Source organism: Zootoca vivipara, chromosome 2, assembly GCF_965207765.1.
Source record: "Zootoca vivipara chromosome 2, rZooViv2.hap1.1, whole genome shotgun sequence".
Classification (NCBI taxonomy): Eukaryota; Metazoa; Chordata; class Lepidosauria; order Squamata; family Lacertidae; genus Zootoca; species Zootoca vivipara.
The window spans coordinates 12168585-12178988 of record NC_142584.1 but is presented as its reverse complement, the minus strand read 5'-3'; the positions used below and the strand labels follow the sequence as shown (position 1 = coordinate 12178988).

At 43.6% G+C, this 10404-nt stretch overlaps 1 protein-coding gene across 2 annotated transcripts in view; it reads right to left on the bottom strand.

Moving 5' to 3' along the window:
* Positions 1 to 3861: 3861 nt before the first annotated feature.
* ANKRD52 (ankyrin repeat domain 52) overlaps positions 3862 to 10404 on the bottom strand; it is a 49716-nt gene continuing 43173 nt past the window's right edge. The window contains exon 28 of one of the 2 annotated variants that reach the window (XM_035103764.3): positions 3862 to 9285. In XM_035103764.3, the coding sequence (XP_034959655.1) occupies positions 9041 to 9285 (245 nt within the window). In that variant the 3' untranslated portion in view covers positions 3862 to 9040. The remainder of the gene's footprint in view (positions 9286 to 10404) is intronic. The other variant, XM_035103765.3, reaches the window with a different exon arrangement.

Sequence of the window (10404 nt, the reverse complement as noted above, 5' to 3'; positions counted from 1 at the left end):
AAAGAGATGCACCTGGTTCCAGGTGTGAGGCAGGATGGGTGAGGGAATGCTGGGTAATATGTGCCCAATTTCTGAGCATAAGGCCTTCCAATAAGAATGCAGGTGCCCATTGATCCTTAGGAAAGGGCCCCTAGTGGATTGTTAGTTAGCCTTTCCACTACAGGAAGATGGAAGAGCAATTGGTCTAATTTGTTTTATCATCTTGCAACATGCTTCTTGGATGTAAACACAAGTTACATGCTAGAGGTCTAAAGCTTCTGGAATGATTTATTTATTTAAAAATTATTAACATTTCGACACAATGTCCGTTTCTTATTTAAAACTACCTTCCGGGCAACATCCCCAAAGAGCTAAAGAATCAGAAGCCAGCGGGGGTGTCAAAAGGGTAACACCCGGAAGAAGGGGAAGGGGGAAAGAAAGCAACCAGGGGGCATGCCAGGAGAACACATTGGGCTGCGTTTCCTCAGGCATCTGCACAAGGGTCAACAAGCAGTAGGTATGTACAGCCTAGACCAACTGAAGCTCATCCAGTCCAAAACAGGAACCTTTTGGCAGTTAACCATGTTCAAGACACAAATGCAACCACAAGCAGCCATTTTGGGTTCGTACCTTCAAGTGGACCAATGAAAAATGCCTTTCAAAAATACTCCGGTTGTAATAATGCCCTATTCGCTTCTCGGTCTGCAAAGGTTTCCTCTCCTTTCCAGTTATCACCAGGAAGGGTGGCGTTTTCTGGTTTCCTCCTTTTGGAAAGCTAGTTCTTTGATCATCGATACCATCGGCAGCTGTCAGTGCAAAAAGGCTTTCCATTTCATACCCCCTAGCCTATCCGTGGCAGCTCAAAGGTGTGCCGTGACCACAAGCAGTGTGTCTTCAGTACACAAGCGCATACAGCCACAGGGACCTCCACTCCACCTGCCACCTGAGTTTGGGCAACGGGCTCCCTGCGCTCTGCTGCATGCAAATATCGGAAAAGGCTGGCTTTCTCTCTCCTTTTGGTCACTTTGCAGCGCTTTGTCTCTCTTCCTCCCACCCAGATTGTGCACTGTTCATTCTTTTGTATTCTCCCCCCTCCCCCGCCCCTCCACTTTTGCCTAAGACATCCACCAACTGGCCAGACAACACATTAGTGCAAAATACAGGAATTAAGGCAATGCCCAGAAAGTGAGAGCCTAGACTTCCTTCCCAATGCAAGTATCACAGGCTTGTTCTCTATAGGCTGCAACATGGACTTTGGGGAGTGCTGCCTCCCTGCCCTGGTTGAGATATGACTATTATCTACATCAAAGGAAGGACTATTGGAGGGGGTTCATTCATTTAACAGGAGCAGGTGTGTTTTGAAGGATGTCATAGCTACTGTACATGGGCTCTGGCAGAATCCTAATATACCAAGTAGCCAGACTTGTGTTTCATGGCCCGCATGATCACGCTGACTGATCCAATGTTGGTTTTTTACCACACTGCAGCCAGGACGATCTGGGCAAAAAAATATTATTCCCCACGGAGTGGATGAAGAAACACACTCAACACACATACAGATCTACAACCCCAAGCCAAGAGACGGTGCAGGAGTCGCTTCCAGAGGTCAATTCATGCTTTCTCTAACTTTGCTGATGGAAAGCCTCCGTTTGGAGGTATGATCCGCAGCTCTGCTCTATACAAAATGCAGCAATCACCTATGGAAGTCAGACAACTTAAAAACAAACAAAACACACACACACACACACAACTGAGGCAGTATATCAAAATGCAACAGAAGTAGTAACCCAAATTAAAAGGCTATCTCCTGATGCTTTGCAAAATGTTTGGTCTTGGGGGCTTAATCTGCACTTTGGGCAAAGGTCATCCTTTTTTCCAGTTTATTGCCATCAAAAGCAGTGATGTTTGCTGGTCCTCCTAATTAAACACTAACGTATGAGCACAGATGTCAATGGCTTGTCTTTGCTACTTCCAGTGTCATTAGCATGAAAGGAAAGCCTTTAACTTTTACCCTCAAGCCCTTACGGAGCCCTAAAAAGGAGTGGTGAAGCGACAAGCAAGAGCACCTCCAATTCACAGAGAGGCAGTCCGTGTCTACGCACTGCCTGTCTGGGTTGATGTCTAAAGAGGATTTCAAAGTCTCGTCACCTTCTGGAAATGCTGGTCTCATGAAAAAAGGAAAATACAATTCGAGGTTATTCATGCAGTGCTAGAAAGGTCTTTCTTCCAATCAATTCAGGGGAGAAACCCCACAACTCCCAAAGGTTTTGAGAAAGCAAAGCAGGCACAAGTTGGCATTATCAAACCCCCCCTGTGCCATCCTTTACAGAAAACAAGAAAGCTGGACTTTTAGAAAGAGCCACGCGTGGCTGAAATTGCATACAATGTATTTTTTTTTTTGTTTAGAAAAAGGTTTACTGCCACCCATCGTACACACAAGGCTCAGCTAGTTTCAAAGACTTTCATGCAATTTTGCTTTATTATATTCAAGTTGTCAAACTAATAGGATTGGAGTTAAAAGTAAGGCTATTTTGCTCTCTCTCTTTTTAAAATCCTTCTGTCTTTGCACCAAAAGTGAATTTGAAAAGATGCTCGTCACACACAGATGCACACACGCTGACACACACACACACACACACACACACAAACTGGAACTCTGACACACAGAAGAGGAAGAGTAGTTTATACCTGACTGGTGATGAGGTCTGTCCTATCTTATTCAAAAGAAATGTTTATGTGCATAATATACATAGGTGCAGCATTTACACAGAGGATACTGAAAAAAGACACCAAGAACTTGCTACAGATGCCTTGAAGAGTCCTTAAAAATTCATTTCCCACCCTCCCCCCCTGATTACTTTTTTTCTCTTGTAACAACACAAAGGACTCATTTTTGACCCAATATTCATGATTCAAATGTAATCATCACTCCAAGGTTCACAGGAATCCCTAATAAACATTAATGTCCTTCTGGCTTAAGCTGGTAAACATTTTTGTTTGTTTGTTTAAAGCACATCCCCACTGTCACTTTTTCTTCTCCCAGCTAATATGGACAGTTTCCAAGAAATTAAATTGAGCAGAAGCTATGTTTGATTTTTAAAATGCTGCATGCTCAATATTGAGCATCCAGAAAAACTCAAGTCAAGTGAAGATGCTTTAAATAACTGAACAATCCAATGTTTTCACAACTGTGTTCCCAGCACAGATTCTCACCCACCTGGCCACCCCTTTTCTTTTCCTGGACTTGGAAGGGGGGGGGGGGAAACCTCAAGGCAAAGGTGAGTTGGGCTTATAGTCTGAACGGATTGTACAAGATGGTACATTTAAGTTGCAGTTTAAAATGCTGACCCATTCACATTAATGCACCTGGCCAAGGAAGCCACTGCACATTGCAAGGGATTCTGGGGTTTGGGTCTACTCTCAATTCACACTCTGCATCAGCTGACCCTGCTGGGCCTGCACAAATGGAGTTAGCCCTAAAAGGTGCTCAAGTCTTCCCTGTAGCCGAATAATGTGGGAGAAGCTCGGTTGTGGTGAGCAAGCTGCCTTTCAGACACTTTGCTCTTATAGACCTTCTCATGGCTCCGTGGAACACAGTTTGAAAACCACAAAGACTAAAAAACTGACTGCATGCAGGGATTTTGGATGCAAACTGAGATATGATGTTCTGGGACGTATGTAACCAGTCCACTACTCAGAGTTCATGTCTTACCTTAGAGCTGAATGTGCGCTCTTGGGGTGTGGCGCCTATATTCCATGATTTCACTCACCTTTTGGGGGCAAAGGAAGCTTACAAACGATTAAGAATTAAACTAAGGAAAGGTCTCCTAATCTCCAGCAATTTGGGAACAAACAACCAAAAATAAGCAAAAGAGAACAGCATCATTTCATCAGGATTAGTTATTTCAAATTCAACGAAGTGCCCGTTTAGGAGTAGAAGATCAATTTATCGTTTCCCAGTACTTGCCCTCTACAAGGACATTTACATTCAGTGTTTGTCAATAGTTATATGGCTCAGCTGGGCTCCCTGCGGGTGGCCCATTTATCTAACAATGGCAGTGCAAATACACTTGTCAAACTGAAATGTATTTGTGCTGTTTTTTTTTAAAACACAACTTCCCTTTGTTCATTAATTTTCCAGAGACATGAAGTTAATTAAAAAACAAAACAAAACTGCCCTCCCACCCCATGCAAAACAAAACAGAAACCAGACGCCTCCTGGTCCCCCCTTTCTTGTTTGCTGGCCTTTCTCCTATGGGTTGCTATAAAGAGGGGGAACGAGACCCTCATGGTTGTTGTTGTTTTTAAACAAAAGTGCTTATTTTACTTGTAAAGCAAGTGCTTTGGAGAAAGGTGGTTGGAGAGAAACTTCCTTATTTGGCTGGGTTTAAGGAGGGAAGCCCAATGATTGCTTTCGAGGCCAATGAAGGAAAATGAAAAAAGGTGGTGTCTTCTGAGGTTCAGAGAAATATGCATGGTCAAGACCTAGGCCATTCCTAAGGAGGGAGGCAACCGGGGAATAAACAGCGAGCAAGAACCTTCTGCACAGGAAAACAACATTCCGCTTTCCCCTCTCCCCCAACCCCATGTAAAATACTGCACATCTTTAAGCCAAATGTGTTTGCAAAACACTGGGCAGGAGAGTAGGGGGAGAGAGGAGAGAAGAGAAGAGGAGAGGAGACAGGAAGGGAAAAAAAGGAAGTTTGCCTCCAGCCCTCTTTTACAATGCACTAGGGAAACCGACTCTCATCTTAGCACAATAATGCAAGTTATTACCACCAGCCACTTCGATTATTACTTAAAATTGTCAAGCTGTGCTGTCAAAATGTACACGTTACAGTATTAAAGGAGAACAAGACTGGCAACTCTGCAACAAAACTGGCCACATTTCACTGACCCCACCCGATGCCTACCTTCCCTTTCTTACAAAAAACCAAACTAAAACCCCACAATTTTTTTCTTAATTCACGTATGCGCTGCTGGAATTTTTCCACTCCATTTTCTTCATCTTTTTTTTTAAAAAAAAAAGGAAAAGGAAAAAAAGAACAGGGGCAAAGTTGAACGTAAAAAAAAATTATTAATGCATGATGCTACAGAACTAAGAACACTGAAGCCCTTAAAGAGATCACGTTGATTGTCATATATTGAATTTTTATGTTGACATGTGAGGAAAAGAACACATTATCAGCATGTTATGTACTATTATTATTATTATTTTTTTTTAAAAAAGATCAAGTGTCAGTTCATCATTTTTCCTCAGTTAATTAAAGAAAACATGCCTAACAACCCTCTACAATCCTAATAAAAATAAAATATAAAATAAAATGCAAGCACAATCCATGTATTACTAGGGCTAGAAGATTCCCTCATTTTGAAAGGCTCCTTGAAAACCTATGCTCATTTCTGCTCCTCTGCCTCTCCACATCCCACACTGCCATTTCAAAACACAGCTAAAACTAGAGATGGGCACACCTGAGGTTCAAGCAACTATGCTACTCCTTAAGGAGCCTGATTTCCTGGGCCCTATACTTCTGTAACACCCCACAACCAATTCCACCAGGGCTTTCTGTGGAAACAGCAACAGCCACAGCCGCAATTTAACAGGCAAGTGTAAAAAGCATCTCTCCCCCCCCCCCCCGTTCTGGGGTAAACTATACTTTTGCTGTGCTTTCTCAATAGGAATACACATTCCCCTGGGTGAACAGGAAAATGGTATCTGTTGCCTGGTACAAATCTGTGAGTGTAGAGTCTGTCACATCCAAGGGATGAGGGAAGAGTATTTAGGTCTTTCCAAATTGCAGCACAACCATTAGGTTTTCTGCCTACTGCCCCAGTTTCTTGTAAATACCTCAAGTCTCCAAGGCCCTCCAGAAATGTTTCTGGTCCGTAAAGGAGGATTAAATTTAGCCCTTTTTTAAAAGAAAGAAAGAAAGTGTGGCTTCAGACTTAATTCCCTACAACTTCCCTCCCCTACCCCTACCCCTGCCATGGCATGGCATGGCAGTTCAAAATTAGGCCTTTAGAAGAAGTTACAAGTTGCTAGTACCTAAAACAAACAAACAAACAATGTAAACAAGGTGTTTAAAGTTATTTTCAGCTCTCCCTCTCTACAAAAGTAGTGAAAAGGACTTTCCTGTATTTAAAAAGTAGGGGACGGGGAGGAAAGGGGGAAAACTTTCAGTCAAGTTTTGTTCATTTCTATTCCAACGTGAGGTATTTGGTGTAGAAAGGTTAACACTTTCTTTCAAGGTAGAGAACTTGGAGCAACTGAGGGCAGAGAAAACTAACCCGACCGTAGTGCAGCTAAAATAAAATAATAATAATAATTAATGGCCAATTTGCAACAGGCGGTTGCTGTGCTTTTTGGCAAGTGCATTAAAACCTTAATACGCTCATATCTAGCAGCTGCAGTGAAAAGATCTCTCACGACTCCTTGGGCATCAAAGAAAGAAAAAAGCTAAGCTAGTAGCGCCCTAGTCTTTGTGGAAGGCTTTATTGAAGGAAATGGCTGGATTCGTTAGAAGACTAGAACTCGCTACCTTAAGGCCCCCAATTTTTGCAACCTATCCGTATGCAGCAAACCAACGAGACACACAGCTGGTGCTTGAAGAGCTGACTCAAGATGATATGCAAGTGGTCTGTGGGGAAGACAAAAGTCCATTTGGCGGGGATTAAACAAAAAAGGAAAAGTAGAACCTCTCTTTTAAAAATGCACTGTTCACCAAAGGACAACGTTGCAGCTTCAGTATTTGGCTCTAGGAGTTTGGCTTTGGTATATTAAAAACAGTGCCAAAAGGGAAAAGGGGGTGGGTGGGATTTCTCATTTTAGATTTCAGTTTTTGCCTTTCTTGCATCAGGATTAAGCTCCACTTTTTTTAAAAGAAAAAAAAAGTAAGTAAGTACAGTAAGTGAGTGAGGCCATGGAAATGGCACTGGTGCCTATTCTAACGTTAGCGTCAAATGAAAAAGAAGAAAGAAACGAAGAGACTGCTTTCAGTTTTAGGTTTTTGGTTAAAGAAACAGTAATTCATTTTAAACCATGAAGCAGGATGGTTCAAGCACATACCTGGCTCATATTTTCTCCTTACCCAGGCATCCCCAAACTTCGGCCTTCCAGATGTTTCGGACTACAATTCCCATCTTCCCCGACCACTGGTCCTGTTAGCTAGGAATCATGGGAGTTGTAGGCCAAAACATCTGGAGGGCCACAGTTTGGGGATGCCTGTCCTTACCAGTCTAGCTGATTCCCTAAGGAGAAGCTTGTTGGGGAATATATATATATCTCGCAACTAGTTGGTTCACAGGGTTACCAGCCCTAACAAGCTCACTGGTCCAAACATGCAATGTTTTGGGAGTAACTCCATAGGCACCAGCACAGCACTGCAGGACTGGGAAGGAGGTGGAAAGAAGATTGTTGGATTTAAAAAAGGGGGGTGGGGAGTGTGCCCTGGCAGCCTTCAGCCGATTGCTACATCCCGATCTTTGGCTTTGAACGTACTTGTGATATGGTGTATATATATATATTTTGTTGTTAGTTTCTACACATGATACAATTTACAGTACAAAAAAGGGAAAAAAACAGTGCATACACTCAAAATGCATAAAACCTGCATTTTATAAATATATTTTTTAAAAAATAAAAAAACCCACGCGCATACACACACATACACCAACCCCACAGGCATCCCTACACACACTCGTGCACATTGTCCTAATGAAGCCTGCTGGATGGCATTCGGGGATAGATGGGGGTATAAATACAACTGCAGGATTGTACGGTTCTGAAGTGCGTGGTTTTCCTTAAAAAAGGTGAAACTTGCAGAAAGCTCTCTCTCTCTCTTTTTGCTGTTTTTAAAATGATAAATGCTTGTTTCTTTATAAATAATCTCTTTTCTTTAAAGCAACACTGGCTTGTCTAAATGGGGAAAACACTGCGCAACACAGAGGGTGGGGGTCCGTGGGGAAGAGAACCGTGAAGGAAATTCTCTTTGGGGATCCGACGTTTTGTAACCCTTCCCACCCGCTGCCTGCCTCAAACAGAAACCAGTCTCCAAAAAAGAGAAAATTCCCTAAAGTGCCTGATATGGTAGGGATTAATTCTGGCAGCGCATACGCAAGTTTCGTCGGAGAGGACCGCGTCAGCTGGGCAACAGCACCCATTTTGCATACGAGGGAGTACGAGCTGCCTAAGGTATCATAGTGTCCCAGGTACAGTAGTTCTCAATTCAAGTGTTTTCACTGGAATCAAAAGGGGGGGTGCGCGCAAGCACAACAGACAAACAAAAATAACCAAACGAACAAAAAGAGAAAGGAGCAGTTATAGTGGCACTTCGCCAGGAGCTGCTGCCCTTCTTGGCGGTCCCTCATTTGTCAAATGCCTAATGCCAAATAAAAACCCAAGAGGTTCAGGGCTTCTGCTCCCTGCCTAGAACGGCACGACCCACAAGATTAACGTTATCAAGACAGGGAGCACGCAGAAAGTTATCACAAAGCGCGAGGGAGCCGGGCAGATGGGAAGGCTAGGACACCCTGTTTTAAGAGCCTGGGTTGTTTTTTTTTTCAAATTCAGGCCCCTCCAGTTGTGTGATGTGCTCATTAATCGGCAAGCCTCCCTGCAGGAAATTAATTTAGTTTGGCCCTTCCTTCAGTTCCCAGAAGCATCAAGCCAGAGGAACTGGAATTTAAGCAGCTGGCCGTTCCTCAAATCTTACCAAGGCTGTGGCCTCAGAAGCGAAGGGCAACAGCATTTGGCCAGGTTTCTGTGCTAATTTAGACTCAAACAGAACTGTTTAAGGTATTGCAAATGGACCACTGTGCATTTGTTTTGAGAGCCACATTGCTTTTTGTTAACTTTGATGGTAAGATATACTAGTGGTGAAAGCAAAGGTCTAGATAGGAAGCAGAAGTCAAGAGCCCCTCTCTTTATTTTTATTTTTTTTGGTACCTAGGCCATTTTGGAAGGCCCATTCCAGTCTTGTTCTCCTTTAAAGTGTCCTATATTTATAGAATTCCTAAATAAATAGAAGATATTAGATCACCCATCATGGTTTTTTTTTTTAAGCTACTCCGAGTAACAGCCATCTAAGCCGATGGCATTGTGCCTATCCTTGGTGTAGGGGCAGCTGTTGCCATTGGGAAGGGCACTACAGGCTGCTGTCTTGGCAGCAATGCCGCAGTTCTTGAGGAGGTTGAAGCTGAAAGGGCTGATGGCGTCTTTTGGTGGAAAAGGCTTCATGGTGGAAAGGATAAGTGCCAGGCAGTCGGCTACGTCCTTGTTGGGGGCGCAAGCCAAGGCTGGGGTATGGCCTGAAAAACAGAAGCACAAACTCAGTCCCCTAAAAAAAAAAAAAGTAAAAACCCCCCACTCTTGGGCAACCCTCCCCCCGGCATCTTTTCCAAGAAGGGTTGGACAAGCTGTTCAGCACGCAACATCAGTTGTTTTATCATGAACTGGCTGCTGTTTCCTTTTATAAAAGCTGGCTCTTCTCCTCCCCGCCCCTCAGCATAAAATGAGTGGCATAATTGCACTAGTGCTACAGGCAAGCCGTGTTATCGCCACTCTGGTGATCTGCTGGACATAGACTATGTGAAAGCTCCTTGCAAACTACACATTGTGCTATCCAAACCCCACCCGCACAGCAACTCTCTGTACAGTGATGCCTCGCAAGACGAAATTGATTCGTTCCGCGAGTCGCTTCATTTTGCGATAATTTCGTCTTGCGAAGCACGGTTTGCCACGGCAAAAAACCGCCCAAAAAAATCGTCTTGCGAAGCACGGCCATAGAAAACCTTGTCTTGCGAGTCACCAAAAACATCACAAAACGCTTTCGTCTTGCGAGTTTTTCCGTTGCGCGAGGCATTCGTCTTGCGAGGTACCACTGTACTTCTCTCTCTGTGTATGTAAAAAGGAGTGGTAAAACTCAGTCCGTGACCTGACCCACTCAATACTCTGTGGATACATTTCCATGCCCCCTCTGTATACATAACTTAAGAGATACATTCAGACAGAGCACAGGCACTCCCTACAGATGGGCACCATTTCTCTAAGATCCTGAGAGGAAATGTTACATTCTGGTTGTTGTGCATCCTCAGTCATTGAAGCTCACTTTTCCTACCCCACCAACCACTTGCAATAGAGCATGAGTGTCAAGGGATTCTTTGGACCAATGGAATACAGTGGGAGCTTGGTTCTCAAACGCCTTGGTTCCCCCAAACGCCGAAAGCCCGGAAGTGTGTGTTCTGGTTTTCGAACGTTTTTCAGAAGCCAAACGTCCAATACGGCTGCCAGCTATTGTTTCTGTGGCGCCTGCACCAATAAGAACCTGCACCTTGGTTTTCAAACATTTCAGAAGTCAAACAGACTTCCGGAACGGATTAGGTTTGGCGCTTTTGTTTTTGCTATTTATTTTGCGTCTTTGTTTTTGA